The sequence below is a fragment of the Triplophysa rosa genome, linkage group LG4 (genome assembly GCF_024868665.1).
Source record: "Triplophysa rosa linkage group LG4, Trosa_1v2, whole genome shotgun sequence".
In the NCBI taxonomy this organism is placed as follows: Eukaryota; Metazoa; Chordata; class Actinopteri; order Cypriniformes; family Nemacheilidae; genus Triplophysa; species Triplophysa rosa.
The window spans coordinates 29,770,553-29,788,020 of NC_079893.1; the positions used below are offsets into that span (position 1 = coordinate 29,770,553).

Sequence of the window (17,468 nt, forward strand, 5' to 3'; positions counted from 1 at the left end):
GCGTCTCTTCGCAGCATTTGTCCAACAACACAAATCTCTATCTCTCTGAAGTGTCCATCACGACAAGTTCCCTTCAGTACTGGCCTATGTAATGCAAAACATGCGACGCGAATAAGCATACGCGGAATATTTGACAATGAACAGATTCACAAAACGAAAGGGAAAAACGGTGAGAATGATGCTGAGTTTGATTCCGTCTGTGAGGCGCAGCGCTCCACAAATGAAGGAAAGACGACAGAGCGCATCCTGTTTACGCGCACACACAATATTCCAGCATCTCAAACTTGACAGCCGGTTCATTATCAAAATAAAATACGTATTGCCATTATAATTATAATACGTGCTTTTTTCATGAAATATATGCACGCAACGGGTCAGCACAAACGTTTTCCATTAGCGCTTGTGGAGCGGGATCTGCCAAATGTGGTGCAGGATCGGATTTCGGAGGTTCTGGCACAAATTAAGCTGTGTTCCAGGCAAGCATTACGAGATAAAAATATATTGAAATATACTAGAAAATATAATGCAATATACTAAATGTTTTTTTTCTTTTGCGTATATGTAAAGTGCATTTGAAAGCACTCCCACTAATTAACACCCACATTAAGTCATCATGGTATATTTCAGAATTATAAAAATGAATAAAAGACAACAAATTACTTACGGTTCTCGTCATCCTCTACTGTGAGTGTGGGGAGTTGTTTAAGGACTGGATCAGAAGTAATGAGTAACTCCTTTTACAAGCCTTGATATGGTTTCACTTTCAGAATGACTTGCTTTGAAGCTATAGGGCAATAAAGGGATTTTTTCAGCATATCAGTGCTGCTGCTCTGTATACAGTTTTGACTGAATCAAATATTTTTTTGCATAGCAGCTCAAAGTGTTGCATAAATGTACACTGTAAAACTTTGCTTTAATTTCGCAGCAGGTTTGCCAGTAACTTGCTGTAGATTTAATGTACAATTTTGTTTTAAGCATAAATTTACCCAGTTTATATATTTTTCTTTCATAAAACTAGACTAAATATCTTGGGTCACTTTTCTTGTTATGTAAATGTATCGTAATTTAAGAAGTTTTAAATATTTTTACAGAAAACAAGAGAATAATGCTTGGGACGAATGCCATTTTTTTACGTTGTTGCTGTGCTAATAATGCCAGTCTCTTCTTGCTCATTTTGAATCTCAGAAGTCAAAGTGTTTTAATTTTGATTAAAGTAATTGAAAACAGTAATAATTGTAAAGTATATTAAGTAGTAATTAAATCTACAGTAAGTTACTGGCAAACCTGCTGCAAAAACTACAGCAAGTTTTACAGTGTGTTTATGGGACAAACATAGCTTCTAGCAATACCACATTTGCAGCCATGGCCTGTACAGCATACTGAATGTGCTTTGCTTTCACCCCTGCAGCAAGTTGGTAAACCAAACGTGTTGCATTTATTGCCTGGGGTGATATTCCTTGGGTAGCCTATGGTTGCTACAGCTACAACAACACATACCCAGAGAGCCTCACCTGCTTTCAGTTACCCTGAAATGTTGTTTGCTGATATTGTAGGCTATGTTAAATGACAGTCGATGCCTTTCTCATTTCTCTATTTTAACTTATTGAAGCAACTCGTACGTGTTAAACACATGCAAATTCAGAAAGCATCTTCATTAGTATTAGTACCTGCAATACTCGCAACACAAACAAACACAGAAGCGTGCTGCAAATTCTTGCAACACAAACCAATACGGGGGGCTTCTCAATTCTTATTTGTGCATCCTCGTTTTCTTTCCTCATACAATACTCATCTTATGATCATATATAGGCTAAGTCACTACTGCAGGTGCATTATAATATCTACAAATATTCGGCCCTGATAAAAGAGTTTTAAAGAGCAAAAATTGCAAGAAATATAAAGACAGAGGAAGCCTCTGCCAAACAAAGCTTCTGTGGTTATCTGTGAGCAATGCTGTAAATGATCGTCTACTATGCCTACTTAATCTTTAAGACTTTCCTTTCAGCATAGATATAACAGGTGAATGCTCCATTATTGAAATAATATGTATGAACTAATAATGTTTATAATATGGCCTGTGGTGACAAAGCATATTATGTTAGTAGTGCGAAACCACCTTTAACGTCTCAAAACACATTTAACATATCAAAAAACATAAACATTATAAAGCATTAAATAGAAATCATCAATTGGGATATTTCAAAATGATTTAAATGAAATACAAGAACTTACTGTTTTTACTTACAGCTCTGGGTGTGAGTAAGTGCGAGTAACGGTTGTGAGGTTGAGGAAAAGGTCAGGAATCTTGAATTTCACTTTCATTTTGACAAAAGCCTAGCATTGCTTCACTTTCAGAATGACAGTAATGCGTCTTATGTTAAAAATACATTGAAAACCAAATATGTAGAAGTGTCAATGATTGAATGTTGCAGAAAATAAACTTTAGTTAGCTAATTGTATTCCTGCTGCCTGGTTAAAGATCTTTTGGAGCAATGTTTAATTAATTTGTATTAACATGTATTATGCACTTTCGTGACAGCTCATCTGACTTACTGACTTATGGACAAAGGTCCAGGACAATAAGAGTTAAGGAAAAGCTGACAGATGGAGCACTGAAAACGTGACGTTAGTTTCTTCTTGGTAAAATGTCATTGTGAAAAGCCAACTTTATTTGGCATTCGAAAATGTACATGTACGGCTGGAAGTATGGACATTGTCTGTTACAGGTGTGGCACAAAAGTCCACAAAGCATGGACATGCCAGCGTAAACAGTGGTGAAGTCAATGTAAAAGTACCACTCACCGTGATCCAACATGCAGACGGAGAAGGCAGAGAGATAACGCAAGAAAAGTGTCCGAGGAGACGGGTGACAAGGAGTTTGTTTTCCGGGCAAGTGACGCTGAGACATGCGATGTACCTCAAACATACAAAGAAGCTGTAACATCAATGAACGCGAATGCGTGGGTAGTAGCTATGGATGAGGAGATGCAACCATTAAAGGAAAATGTGACCTTTACCCTGACCAATCTACCTGAAGGTAAAGAAGTAGTGGGGGGTACATGGCTCTATGCAATTAAGAAGAATAGTGATGGAACAGGCAAATACAAGGCACGATATGTTGCCAAGGGATACAGTCAAGAAAGAGGTGTGAACTATGATGAACTGCCAGTATGACTAGTATCAGAGTGTTGATGCAAAAAGCGGTACAAGAAAGTCTGATTGTTCATCAAATGGATGTGAAAACAGCATATTTACGTGTGAAATTTATATGCAACAGCCAGAGGGTTACGAGGTAAAATGTCAATTCAATGAAAAAATTGTGTATAAACTGGAAAAATCCCTGTATGGACTTAAACAGTCAGGCATGCATGAGTGTTTATGTGAAAACAAGTTTGTTCAAAACCCACCTGATCATTGTGTTTACATAAAGGTTCATAGTCATATGGGTCGATGACTCGATTATTGCAGCCAGCGATGTGAATGTGCTTAAAGATGTGAAAGGGATGCTCATGTCAAAATTCAGAATGAAGGATCTAGGAACGTCGTCACATTTTCTCGGTATTGATTTTGAGCAAGATGTTGATTGTGTTAAAAGATATGTTGAGAAAATACTTGAGAGACTTGACATGCAAAATTGTAAGTCCGGAGCTACCCCCTGCGAACAAACACTAAACTACACCGATGATGCCGAGTTAAAGAGTGATGTCAGAAAATACAGAGCAGTAGTAGGTAGCTTAATCTACCTGGCAACGTGTACATGGCCAGACCTAAGTTTTGTTATAAGTAAACTGTCACAACATTTTTCTAGGCCAACTATAGAACAATGGAATACTGCCAAGCATGTTTTAAGATATTTGAAAAGCACCCATGACAAAGAACTGTGTTACAGGAAAGGTGTGAATGAGAACTTTATACATGCATATGCCATACAGCGATGCAAATTGGGCAGCTGATGTTTCTGATAGACGCAGTACTACAGGTTACTGCATTGGCCAAAATAAAATGGTCCATTGGTCTCATGGAAAACCAAGATAAATATATATTTGGCCGCAACTGTACAAGTGTTTACACTTACAGAAATTTCTACAAAACATTGATGGTCTGAAGTATGAGTCTAAGGTCTATGAAGACAATCAGCGTGCCATAGCAAAAAATCCGGTGTAGAGAATGTGAAGCTGACGTCACGCCCTATTGCGCCGCCATCTTGGGAGGATAATACTCTGCCATTATTGTTTTGATATGTACCGTTAAACGTTTTGTTTGATATATGGAGAAATCGAAAGTACCATGGGTTTTTCCCGAACGCCTCTGTGTAATGCTATTGCAGTTTTTTAACACAGCAAAACCGACCTACCATAGTTATATTTTCTAATCAAACTAGAAAAACAAAACAATGCATTGAACGCACTAGCAGCCACCCTCCCAAGATCCCAAAACCATCATTAGCTCTTTTAGTGAAATATCATTATGATACACAGTGCATCAAAATGCAGTGTCGTCAGTTTGTCTAAAAGAATACAGAACGTTTGAATATTTTACGTACCATTTCCACGTGGTAGGGAGCAGGTGTACGTTTCTTTTCTACCGACTAACATATTGAAAATACGAACATTTTCACGAATCCGAAAATTTACGTCAAAACGACTTTACGAACGACTTACACAAAAAAATCGTTCTGCTCGCGTTTCATGAAGGAGGCCCATTGTGAGGTTCCCTAACAGTGGAAAAAGTCACATTGGTTTACGAGACAAACACAAAAGGGGGCAGAGTGCGTAAATGAGGCCGTAAAACGTGCATTTACTAATAAAAATAGCCAGATTGAGCTTTCTTCCCGTTACCATGTTATCTATGTGGTTGATTTATTGTTAAGTCAAAAGTGCAAGTCCTATTTTATTATGTGAGGATAAAATCAAATTGTTTAGCAAAGTAACATACATGTAGATTCGAAGCACAAATTATGTGGAACAAAAGGACACTGAAGTGTAAATCACAAGTCTTGTGTATAAGCAGTAGTAACAGTGCCATTTGCCATTAACTTTTGTTAAATGTGGTGTATAACGTAAAACAATAATATGTAAGATGCAATCAGATTTTATTCTATATAAAGAGGATATACTAGAAGCACAATAGCTGCACAGTTTCTAAGATCATGATAAATATACGAGTCCGCTTTCAAAGACTATGTCCTTTATGGAAGAACGTTTAAAAAATACATTTATAAACTTTTCTATTTGAATCTAAGCTGAACTCTTCAACCTTCATGCTATGGCCTCTACCGCCACCTAGTGGCCATACAATAAACGACGTTTTGCAAGTAAGCAGGTCATTTGGATGATCCGGAAGCAGATGATCCAGGTTTTGGGGGTCCGGCTGGCCCAGTCCTCCTTCCTGGAGTTTTCAACACACTTAGTTTCTTATGTAGATTTGCGCTGGCTTTATGCGTGACCTCGTGTTCTATCTTATTTCTAATAGCCACATCCAAATCCTGCAGACGAAAAAATAGATCATTATTTTGCACTGCTTTTATATTCAACAGAGATGAAGATGATAGTAAATTAGACATTTTTACCGAGTCAAAGCAACAACTTAGAAAAAGCTGTAAAACTGGTAAAGGGGGTTTGTACAAAAAGCAAATAATAAATAGTGACAGTAACGTTACAGTACTCAAGACTAAATATAAGAGTGTCGATCTCTCACCTTCTGAAGTTTCTGTTGTTGGACAATACGAGCTTTTTTGGGTGCGATAACCCTGCCTGAAATACAGTAAACAACGATGAATACAATCTTAAACAGTTTTACTGCGATTACAGATGAAGTGTCAGACATGCGCACGTGCGTCATGCTCACGTGCTGTTAATCCTCTATTTTAAGATACAGTCATTCGGTACGCAAAGACACGTTTTCTTTACCTCCCTTCTTAAGTCCTTTTGGCTTTGCGTGTTGTTTTTTCGCTCCTCCAGGTCGCTGCGCTTTAAATTTTTGTTTACCTTGCGCCATTTCTGCGATCTGATCGCGACCGGAAGTGGCGAAATAGAATAAAAGTCTTTACTACGCGAAATCGAAAATAAAAGTCTCTCTGACATTACACTGGACAAAACGTAGTGCGTATATATATTTTCTTTCCAAACTATTACAGAAACAGCCGGCTATATTTTAAAGATAGTACGTGAAACAGCATTTTTCACTAAACAAATCAAACACTATGCAGTTTAATGGAGAAATGAACTAAAACAAGTGTATATCTTCCCTGTGGCTTTATTAATGTTAAAAAGTGCCACCATTCAAAAGATCAAGCATGCCACAATATTTTCCCATCAGTATATTTCTTGATCCGTTCATGTGAGGGGCAACAAGAGGCCCCGAAACACACACAGGTCAGGCACTCTAGCCATCAAATGTACAGTTTAAACCAGTAGTCTTTGATTTTAAATAAAAGGTAGGCACTTTCAAAGGGACAGCGCGATTGTTAAATATGGTGATTGCTGACATACATGGATTTACTGGAACAGAAATCCACAGCCGATGACAAAAGCTCACAGCAAAACAATACCTCCACATCAAGCCACAGTCTCCCTTTAAATACCAGCCAGACCATTATTTATCCAAATGACCAACTTAGTAAAATGACCCCATTGTAGAAGAGACATGATTGGAGTAATACTGTGGTTTGGAAGTCAGAATAATATTCCATAAGCTTATGATGATCTTTATAAAGAATTCAAGAGTCGGCTACATCTTTATTACCCCACACTACAAGCAAACCTGTTCAACAGATTGTCTCATGAGATTTATGTTCCTTTAAAACTGTAGAGCAGGTGTAGTGGTTACGAAGACAAAAATTACATTGATAGTCAATTACTGTTTTGACGGATTAATCCTCCATTAAAATATTATTATTATGAACTTTGGAATCCCTGTAAGCAACATATTGAATAGTGTTTTCCCCTTTTCGTATTTACCTAAATATGATGAATAACAGAATCGTTTGTTTGTCTGGAGAATCTTCACATTTACATGCCTTACAGAATATCCTCACACAGCGTCTTAAAGCCACAGGCTCACAATAAACTTGGATAAGCATCCTTGACCTTTAACCCCTAGAGTTTAGATACTTCATCAATTCAGCACTCATGAACATGAAAGCCAAAAGCAGGCAGTAAAATCACTGTTACACTGGCGCAAAAAAGACGTTTTAAAAGCCCCTTTCAATACTAGAGTTCTCCTGTCGGCATTCAACACCTGAAAGCTTTACTTGGAAAAGAAAAACAAATCAAATTAATCAACAACAAAACCATTCAAATAAATAACCATTCATCGTTTCATTTGACAGTGATTAAATAACAGACAGAATTGCACATGAATGGAAAGCTGCACTGTAGTGGCAGTACTGAAGGAGGCACTGCGTACGCATCTTCGCTTCAGAATAATCAACAGATTTCCCACGATTCCCAGCCGCGACAGGATTGGTCGACCACACAAGCTCGTCCTCGTTTGGTCTCCACAATAAAAATGTGACCCTCCAGCTCCTGAAAAAGTCCTCGTTCTCACTGGGGGACAGAGGTGGGCGGAGCGCGAGACGCCGCTGGATGACTCCAGAGTCACAGAGGTATAAATAAACAAGACCTTTAGTCCTGAGTCTCCCCACTTCCTCTTTCCTGTAACCCGCTGAATTCACTTCCTGCTTAGGGCGGAGCAGGTCGCTGTGATGGCAGGTGTGGCAGAGAGGCCTGATTGGCCAGGAGAAGATGTCCGTCATCACCTCTTCTGCTCCCAGATCTCAGGCATGTTTAAGTCCAGTTGCTCCAGAGAACGCAAGGCCTGCACGTTCCCCGTGTAAAACGCCACGTCTACCATGACCAACCTGCAGAGAGTCGAGTGTTGCATGAGAGAGACTCCCATAATGCATTGCAATGAGCTTAGTGAAAATACAAACCCAAGACTGCTTACCCGTTTTGGGGTCCTCCATCATTTACGACCCCGAGTCGTGCCAACTGTCTCTTTAGATGCATTTTAAAGCTGGCGTTAATCCTGAGAAACAACATCTACACACAATCACACACAAGACGTGAGTTGAGTCCACGACTCCATCTCAGACGGTCTAAACATTCAGCACGTGTGGCATCTCACCTGTGTCTGCTCCTCAGGTAAGAGCTCGTATATAGCCTCATGCATTTTTGCCATCTGTTTACACACGTTACGCAAGGACGCGGACGGCGTGGGAGCCTTCACCTCATACTGCAGAGAGAGCGAGACCAACGATCGGTTTTAAAATCACAACAACGTCATAATACTGACCTCAGTCGTAAACCATAATAATGAAAGGCTTATTGTAATTTTATTGAAATAATACATGTCTATATTTTTCAATAACTAAAAGCACAAAAAGGAAAGATGTGAATTTAGAGTTTATATGGAACTTGTAAATGCTGAATATGTTTTCAGGTATTCGTGATTATTTGCGAGACTCGTCTCAAACATGGACTTCGGAGCTCACCTTAGATACAGTTTTTGCAAACATGTTGTCCATGATAGCCACCAGTTTAGCCGAGATCTCTGTGATGTGATCATTATAGTCCTGCACAGAGAAAGAAAGAAAGAAAGAAAGGAAGGAAGAAAGTGTTATCATCCTGACACTTGGAGCACCTGTCTGTCTGGAGTAAACCTTCTGGTGGAGTGAAACCTGTCAGTAGCAGAGACACACAAGTGTGGTGTTGGTGCATGTGTGTCATAGAGTGCGGTTACCTTTGTGATGTGGTCGAAGTGGCGTAGTATGTTATACTGTTTGGGCTGCAGTCTGGTCTCGAAGTGCGCTCGGATCACAGGGATGTAGTGAACCACCAGCTGCAGACAGCGAGAGGCCAGAGCTGAAGAGACACACAGTCATTAGTGTGTGTGTGTGTTTGTGTGTGTGAGTCTAAAGAGTCGTGACTGTGTGTGTGGTTTCTCACCCAGGTTTCTGGTGGTGATGGTTTTCAGCCCTACCACCTGCAGAGCACCCGCCCCCAGCACCAGCTGACAGCTCCGAGAGTTGAAGTGCTGTTACCATGGAAACAAACCACAACCTGTGTCACAGTGCAACCTTTCTACCCAAATCTACACTTTTCCAGGGGTGGATAAAAGGCCTCGCGGGTGCATAAAAACGACATTAAACTATGAACACGTAACGAACGTTTAACAAAAAAACTTTTGTAAGTAAAAAAACGTAATATTTTGGAATCTAGTTACATTAACAAAATTTCAACAGAGCGAGGTGAAATCGTGTTTATCTATAGAAGATTTACTCAAACATGTCATCTAGCCTTTATAATTTATCAGTGCATGATTTCATTATTATTGTGGCAAAAATCAGAAATAAATCAAATGGTTTCTGAAGATCAGTCATTGAATCCATAAGCAAAAATGGTCAGTACAGGTCGTAAGAGTTGAATGCACACACAAACCTTGACCAGGTCAGCGAGACGCGTGAGGATGTCTGTTGTGATGGAGGGAATGTCGTTCACACACTGACAGTATTCCAGAAACATCCGGATCAACAGCAGCACCGTCCTATCAGAGAGCGGAGTAAAGGTCACACAGGGACAAGATGTAAACGTGCTGATAAAAAAGGTCCTAAGTCGGACACCTACCCGACCACAGCGTATTTCTGCCCGTCAACACACAGAAACTCACTGGGCTTCCTGTCCTCAAAACCTGAGAGAAACAAAAACACCTTCAGTAAACATCACCAACATGTTTATAAACTATATTATATTTATCCTAAAGCAGAACTGAAACTGGGTTTGAGAACCTGTGGGTTTGTGTTCAGGCAGAGTGATGCGTCCGTCAGCGATGGAGTCGACTAGATCCTGAAACTCAGCGGGAACATCTGCCTGCTTCCACCTCTCGTTGTCCAGCAGCAGACTGAACACACACACACACATGAGTCTGATGGGTCAAAATCTGTAGATATGTCAGTAAACAAGGACTGTACGCGTGAGTTTAATCATGCATCTACCTGAGTTTAGTCTTGCGCTCCTCGTGGAAGCGCTGCACAAATCGGTTGGCTTGACTCTGCAGCGCCCCCCTCAGACTGACACTGCGTCTGCCACACAGATCTTCCGTGTCTTTGACGAACGCCTCCACGGCCTGACTCAAACATACAAACTCTGAGGAACTTAAGCGCTCCAGAGAGCCGTCCTGAACAGAGAGAGAGAGATAGTTGACATCCTGTGTATTGTTCTAATTCGCTATGAAAACATAATGTGACGTTTCTGAAATGAGATGAAGAAACTGACTCAAGTTCACAGGAATTTCCTGATTTATTGGACCTGAATGCAGATTTGATTGACAGCGTTTCATGAGTGTTGAAAAACTGGAACTGGTTCCTTTCACTGACAGATGACAGGTGTGTCTAAAACCGAAGCTGTGTATACAACTAAAGCACAAAAGCAACGTGTGTGTTTGTACCTTGGCTCGGGACATTAGCACTTTGACGCAACGATCGTGACTGACATCTGACGCCGTGTACAGCAGCTCCTGGATGTTATTGGCCACTCGACCCAACTCGAGATCAGATGGCATAACGTCCTCACTACTGCCAGAGACAAATTACAATCGAGTGAGTCCCACAAAATCTGTCAAGCATCATTTCTTTCATCTCCAAATTCAAAGCTGTGACTCACATTGCGCCAGCGCCCCCTACGGTCAGGGAGGAGGTAGTGTTGGAGTTGTGTTCCCTGCTGGAGGAAGATTCTGTGGTTGCGGAGGCCGAGTCGCTGCCGCAGGCCTCCAAGCGCATCTGCGCTCTGGACTGAGTCTGTGCCGCCGCGCCACTGCGCTGTTCCGCTTCGTTTAGTGCATCGCTTATAAAAAGGCCCTCATGGGTGAGGTAGGCAAGCTCCGCCTCTCCTGAACGAAGGCCGGGGCCCCCTGACCCCTCCTCCTCGTCCTCATTGGCCCTGCTGTCAGAAGGGTTTGTTGCAGACGTGACCTCAGCTTGTCGACTCCTCTGGCTGCTGTCGAGAATTTCCAACACGACGTTTCGTATGACGCCGAGTGTGGCCTACAACAAATACACAAGTGTGTAGTGAGTCCTTGGAATCGTTTTAGAGCACACCGTCTTTCTGTTAAGAATAGTTTCTAGATGTAAGAGTTGTGCTACCTTGATTCTCTTTACAAACGAGATGAATTGCTCGAATATATCCATCAGCAGATCGAACCACTGATTGAACGTCATCGCACGCATCTGCTCATGGAGTCTGACACAAACACACACACAGTCAGCTGTGACACGCCTGTGATAATCAGTACTGTGAAAATCTTGTGAAGTGAACTGAACTCACTTGATAGTGTTTGAATCAATCTCGTTGATCTGCGACAAAGACTTCAACACACACTGTCAAGAGAACAGAGAAAAGATCAAATCATACACTGTGACATTGCGATTTCAAATGTCTACTGTTTTCTCGCCTATTTCCTCCCCCTCCCCCCCCATTTCCTGTCCCTGCTTCATTTCTTGTCTCTGTCCCCTTCTCATTTCTGGCCCCACCTCTGTCGCCGCCCTATTTCCTGTGTCTCTGTGTGTTGTACCTGCCGTACGATGTTCTTTGCTGTGTGCATCATCTCCTCACTGTAAATATCCAGGAAATCCAGCTTTCTCTGTCTCAACAAGCCAAAGACCAGAGACTGCAGACGATCCTGTGAAACAGACATTTTAGACTCTTTTAATTAAATCGATGCGTTTAACATTTTTAGCACAATACAGAGGAACACAATCATAACATCAACTGTAAAAATACCCCCGTTCAATTCAAGGGTCACCTGACATTAGCCGATCACAGAAGACGACAACGCAAACCACGATAGAAGTGTAAAACAATCTTCATAAACCGTTAAACATGCTCAGATATTCTTGATCATTTCCACTGATTCACCCAATTAAAATGAACCAAATCAGACCGATGTCAGCACTTGAGGTTTTCTTGTCATTGAGGAAATGAAATCGCTGTGGGCAAACATGCGGATGATCAGCGTGGGAATTAGGACGTCAAAAAACCACATTCTTAGTAAACCAACCTTTCCCGACACTGCAGACGGCTTTGTGGCCTACGAGAAAATCTCACACTGTAAAACTCAAAGCGACATTCAACATGAACGTGACTCATTCACCAGGCAACAACCTGCAAGCAGTATTTGTGGTTTGCATGTGGTGGTGGTTGATTTTATTTAACCATGTGATTTCCTAACAAGTCCAAATTCTCTTTGGGGAAGCAGCAAAACACCAAGTTCAACACACTGAATCTGAAACTGACTGAACTTCTTTATTTATAAGCCATGTAAAACCACAGTGAACACGTTTTGCAAAGATTGTGCCAAACGCTGTGCAACGCAACAATAACTACAGACAATGTAAATGCCAAACTGCCTGACCTTTTCCAGAACCTGACTGTCCTCCTCAAAGGGTCGGTTGAGATCGCTTTGAGCATACGTGGAGAAATCAGCCGCCATCATCTTATCGATCAAGAGCTCCATCTCACAGAGCTGAGAACCCAAATGTCTACAGAGAGACGAATAAGATCGCATCAATAACATCACCAACATTTTACATCACATTATCATTTCTCCTGTTGGCAATACACGTGTGGCTTTTTTCCAGAAAAGCCAGAGCGTCTGTTCTCGCTCACCTGAAGCTGTGAATCCCCTGCAGTTCCTGCTGCAGAACTTCTTTAGTGGTGGCGATGAGCTCCAGCGCCCCCACAAACTCTGAGGTGGAGAGGAGTAACTGCACCGTGGGCTGCGTCTGGTGCACCGCGGCCATCAGCTTGAGTTTGTTGTGTAGCTTTATACAGTTATTATGGGTCAGAGCGTCCCGCAGGGCGCGCAGCGGCCCTCGACACATCACCCGGTTGATGGCAGCGGTGCGGGCCCGTAGCTTAGCGACGGCGTCGGCCGTCTCTCTGAGGCGGTCCTGGAGCTCGTGCTGGGACGACATAGCGTGGAAGAAGGCCTCGGAGCGGAGAGAGATCTGTCGAGCGATACTCACCTCCACCACATCCAGGTAGTGACTCAACTACACAGAGACAAACACGAAGAGGATGTTTATTATTGACTTGTCTACTCGATGCAATGTGTTTCTAAATCCTAAACAGAGACCCGTTAAAACCCCTGAGAAAAAATATTTGCAAACACAACACCAGACTGGCACCTTTTCCTGTAGTAGCCGCGATGACGCAACATCTCGACTGTTCTTGCCTCCGGCAACGCTGAAGTGGGACCACGGCAACACAGCATTAAATGTGGCGGGATCATTCAGCAGAAACTCAGGCTTCATAAAAATCTAATAAAGAGAGATGAATGAAAATTGTTTTCTTCGAAGAACTTTATAAACTATCATGTTCCATTCTCACCTTGGGCACCTGCTCAAGCTCAGGTCTGGCTTTATCTACAAGACAGATAAAAATAAACACATTAATGTTCCATGAATAATAAATCTCTGGTTCATCATCTCAATACACTTTGTTTCCTGGTCATCAGTTAACCATTGTTATTTTTATACGATATCTCATTACAGACGGAAATCATTTTAGCTCGTATCATTTTCATGTCCGGTCTGTTTTAAATAGAACTTTTAATATGAAGATCATTTCTACTGTGGTCATATACTGTCAATCATACGTTCTGTAACTCGTACCGTAATTGTTCGTGATGGTGGGCACCGACAGATCATCTTTGTTCGAGCAAATACTCTTACAGCGCTCATGAATCTTCTCCCTCTGAGACGAACACAAACAGTCAATGTGAGAAACATGTCTGAGATTTATTCAAAAGCATCAGAATGCTGCATATGCAGAAAGTTCGCTGTCGTATGGAACCCGACTCCACGTTTTGTCTTTGAATAATTCAGATGGCCGTGTCACCTGAGCCGTCTCATGCAGGTAGGAGCTGAAGTGTTCTCGGGTGATGTTGGGCAGGTAGAATGAAGGCATGACTTCGGTCTCAGTAAAGTCCAGGCCCCAGGTCTTAGTGAAGAAGTCCGACTCTCTCTTGGCCAGTCTGGGATCGTTCAGGGCTGCGGGGAGGTTGACTTTAGAGTTGTACACAGTCCAACGATGCTGGTCGGCCACCACCGACGGACCATCACAGAGGCCGCGTCTATCACCTGTACAGAGCAGATTGTGCTTTTAATCATTCTAAAGTTGAATGACTCTTAAAGAACCTTCGGAGCTCAAAACACCCTTCCCTGTCCACTTAGACCATTTATGAAACAAACAAAAATATTTTTAATTGTTTATGCATAAAGAAGAAGACAGATCCAGCTATGAGATGCAACAGGAAATCTGACCGGTGGGCTCTTTGGGGCAGACATCCGGTAGGGATCTCGGCGTTCGGTAGTGTCTGGAGGCCGTGGAGGGATCCCTGGGTTTGCGGAAGAGCCCATCGCTTGTGCCTCCTCCTCCGCTGGACCGAGGCAGCGGAGACGATCCATGACCGGAGGACATCACTGCAGATCCCTCACATATGAGGCCGGCTGAGGGAACACATCAACACTGCACACACGCATAAGAAAACAAATCAACATCCTGATGGTCTTGAGAATAACAGTGAGCTAAACTCTTCCACTATGTGTTCTTGGTTAACATGATACAAAATGGTGTAAAAACATTTTAAAAACGAAACCGAAATGTAAATAATATACAACAGTGAAGATGTCAATTGAACATATGTACATACAACAGTCAATTGAATGTAAAGTACTGTATGTAAATTAATAAAAACTAAATAGATCTGTCACGGAAAAAAACCTGAATTTTAACAAAGTGATAAGAAAGAGAGAACCCCTTAAAGCATGAAATAAAAAACATTAAAATATTACATATGTTGATTCATGTCACATGTTGGCAGCTCAACCGATAGGATTAAACAGATGTCATATCATAAGAAAAAAATGGCATATGTCTTATACATACTGTATGTTAAATGTTTTGCATCGCAAAAACCACTAGATTTAACCAACCGAGAATTAAGCCAATGTTACCAATATAGTATGCAAGACTGGGCAATGTATTCACACTTTGCCAATTACATTTCATTCAATAAAGTTATTAGACTAGTTTCGGGCTAGACTACTTAGTTTCATCTTCGTTGTCTGAATCATAACACCAGCTTTGTGATCTGAAGCATTCTCACACACCACAGCCTGTGAATTGAGACAGAGTTTGTGCTCAGATCTGCACGTTACACCAAAAACTGCAGATGTATCAGCTCTGAGCAGACATGAGCGAAGACTCCTGGATCAGAAGATTCAGCGCTCCGGTGACTCTAGAGATCTGCTGTGGCTGCGTTTATGAATGTCAGATGAAAAGCAAAGACACGCAAGCTATATAATGAGTCAGAATGAGAAGTGAAAGCGCTGAGGTGTCACGTCAACACACCTGCGGTTTGAAACAACTGCTGTCAGTCAGAGAGCAGGAAGATCTTCTACAACCACCAGAAATACAAACTCTTTTCACGTCTTATTGACACCTGCACTTTAGTGCAATGAATTACTTTGTCAGATCCTCTCAAGAAAATAGGGATATAAGAAACAATAAACAACAAACACAAAAATGCACAAAAGAGCAAGTAACATTGAGACTGGTACGAAACACTAGATACGTGTGTCGACGTGTTATTCATTTAGAGCTTTGCCTTAATACCATTTAATTTACTCTGTTAGTCCCAATGACTTGCTGTTAAAATAGTAAAGATGTTGAACATGGAGCATAACCCTTCAGACATAATAATCAGTCATAGTAAAACTGCTTGTGAAGAGCAAAATAAAGCCCCTCAGCGCTATCGCGTCTTTATCTCAATAGCATCAAATTACACATCGACAACCCATAATAAGCGCGTAAGCGTGTGATTTATCCGTCTTCTGCAATTCATTTAACAGTTGTTGAGTTTACTACTCAACGAGCGTTAGCCTGTTAGCTAACGATATGCTAATAAACATCCTCTTTACCGCGAGTAATTCTCCTCATACACTCGCGTATAATGTTCAGTACCTGTTTCGTGAAATAAAGCAGCTCCTGTTGGTCATAATATCATCATAATCTCTCGCTCACATTTCCACGGAACTGACATATCACATCACGCTCAGCGCTCCGCCGGCCAGCGACATATAATGCACCGCGCGCGTAAAAGCACAACACACTTCCGTCTTACGCCGCGCGCCACGTCAATCAAGACGGCCCCTTTCTTTTTTGGCCCTTTCGTTCGTCTAGCTTTGGTTTCAGTCGTTGATTTTGTTTGTTTGTTTGTATTTATTTTAATTTTTTTTATTAATTAATTTCTAAATTCTAACGAATTTATTAATTATGAATTCAAATGTCTGTTTTTATTAATTAATTTCTAAATTCTAACGAATTTATTAATTATGAATTCAAATGTATGTTTTTTATTAATTAATTTCTAAATTCTAACGAATTTATTAATTATGAATTCAAATGTATGTTTTTTATTAATTAATTTCTAAATTCTAACGAATTTATTAATTATGAATTCAAATGTCTGTTTTTTTGTCATTTACTTTCTAAAATCTCCGTCTCTCTGCCCTTCCCTCTCTCTGTCTGTCTGTCTGTTTTTGTCTTTCTCTTTCTCTCGTTTTTTTTTTACTTTATTGCTGCTTTTTGTGTCTGTCGTTTTTATTTAATCATTCATCAATGTTACTGTATTTGTTCATTTTAGTTATTGTGTATTCTTTGTTCATTTTTTAATGAAAAATAAATTAATTCTCTGTTCGCTTTCTCTCTTTCATCTATATGATACCATATGTGTCTCTATGTATCTATATTATGTTTGAATGACCATAGTTGTGGCCAAAAGTTTTGAGAATGACACAAATATTAATTTTCACAAAGTCTGCCGCCTCAGTTTTTGTGATGGCGAATTGCATATACTCCAGAATGTTATGAAGAGTGATCAGATGAATTGAATTTTATTGTGAAGTCCCTCTTTGCCATGAAAATGAACTTAGTCCAAAAAAACATGTACATTCCATTTCAACCCTGCCACAAAAAGACCAGCTGACATCATGTCAGTGATTGATGAGGACAAGGCTGGAGATAATGTTGATTGAATTAGAATAACAGACTAGAAGCTTTAAAGGAGGGTGGTGCTGGAAATCATTGTTCTTCCTCTACCATGGTTACCTGCAAGGAAACACGTGCAGTCATCATTGCGTTACACAAAAAGGGATTCACAGGTAAGGCTATTGCTGCTAGTAAGATTGCACCTACATCAACCATTTATGGGATCATCAGAAACTTCAAGGAGAGAGGTTCTATTGTTGTGAAGAAGGCTTCAGGGCGCCCAAGAAAGTCCAGCAAGCGCCAGGATCGTCTTCTACAGTAGATTCAGCTGTGAGATCGGGGCACCACCAGTGCAGAGCTTGCTCAGGAATGGCAGCAGGCAGGTGTGAGTGCATCTGCACGCACAGTGAGGCCAAGACT

The 17,468-nt window shown here is 41.0% G+C and overlaps 2 protein-coding genes across 3 annotated transcripts; both read right to left on the reverse strand.

The window, feature by feature from the left end:
- Nucleotides 1-4,838: 4,838 nt before the first annotated feature.
- Nucleotides 4,839-6,041, reverse strand: lg4h19orf53 (linkage group 4 C19orf53 homolog). The gene is made up of 3 exons (XM_057332128.1): nt 5,910-6,041; nt 5,698-5,753; nt 4,839-5,485 (listed from the first exon to the last, which is right to left on the reverse strand). The coding sequence occupies exons 1-3, from the start codon at nt 5,995-5,997 to the stop codon at nt 5,324-5,326; spliced, it is 306 nt and encodes a 101-aa protein (XP_057188111.1). The 5' UTR covers nt 5,998-6,041; the 3' UTR covers nt 4,839-5,323.
- Nucleotides 6,042-6,206: 165 nt separating this feature from the next.
- vps54 (VPS54 subunit of GARP complex) lies at nt 6,207-16,167 on the reverse strand. Of its 2 annotated transcripts, none has more exons than XM_057331956.1 (23): nt 16,023-16,167; nt 14,321-14,525; nt 13,896-14,137; nt 13,670-13,751; nt 13,386-13,420; nt 13,184-13,315; nt 12,663-13,048; nt 12,409-12,535; nt 11,569-11,676; nt 11,322-11,374; nt 11,141-11,237; nt 10,662-11,041; nt 10,447-10,570; nt 9,995-10,176; nt 9,788-9,900; nt 9,627-9,690; nt 9,441-9,546; nt 8,949-9,036; nt 8,743-8,864; nt 8,495-8,575; nt 8,128-8,235; nt 7,948-8,042; nt 6,207-7,861 (listed from the first exon to the last, which is right to left on the reverse strand). In XM_057331956.1, the coding sequence occupies exons 2-23, from the start codon at nt 14,475-14,477 to the stop codon at nt 7,756-7,758; spliced, it is 2,988 nt and encodes a 995-aa protein (XP_057187939.1). In that variant the 5' UTR covers nt 14,478-14,525; nt 16,023-16,167; the 3' UTR covers nt 6,207-7,755. The 2 variants fall into 2 exon arrangements, with proteins under 2 accessions (XP_057187939.1, XP_057187938.1); XM_057331955.1 differs by having other exon boundaries at nt 10,447-10,573; nt 16,023-16,166.
- Between the last annotated feature and the right edge of the window lie 1,301 nt (nt 16,168-17,468).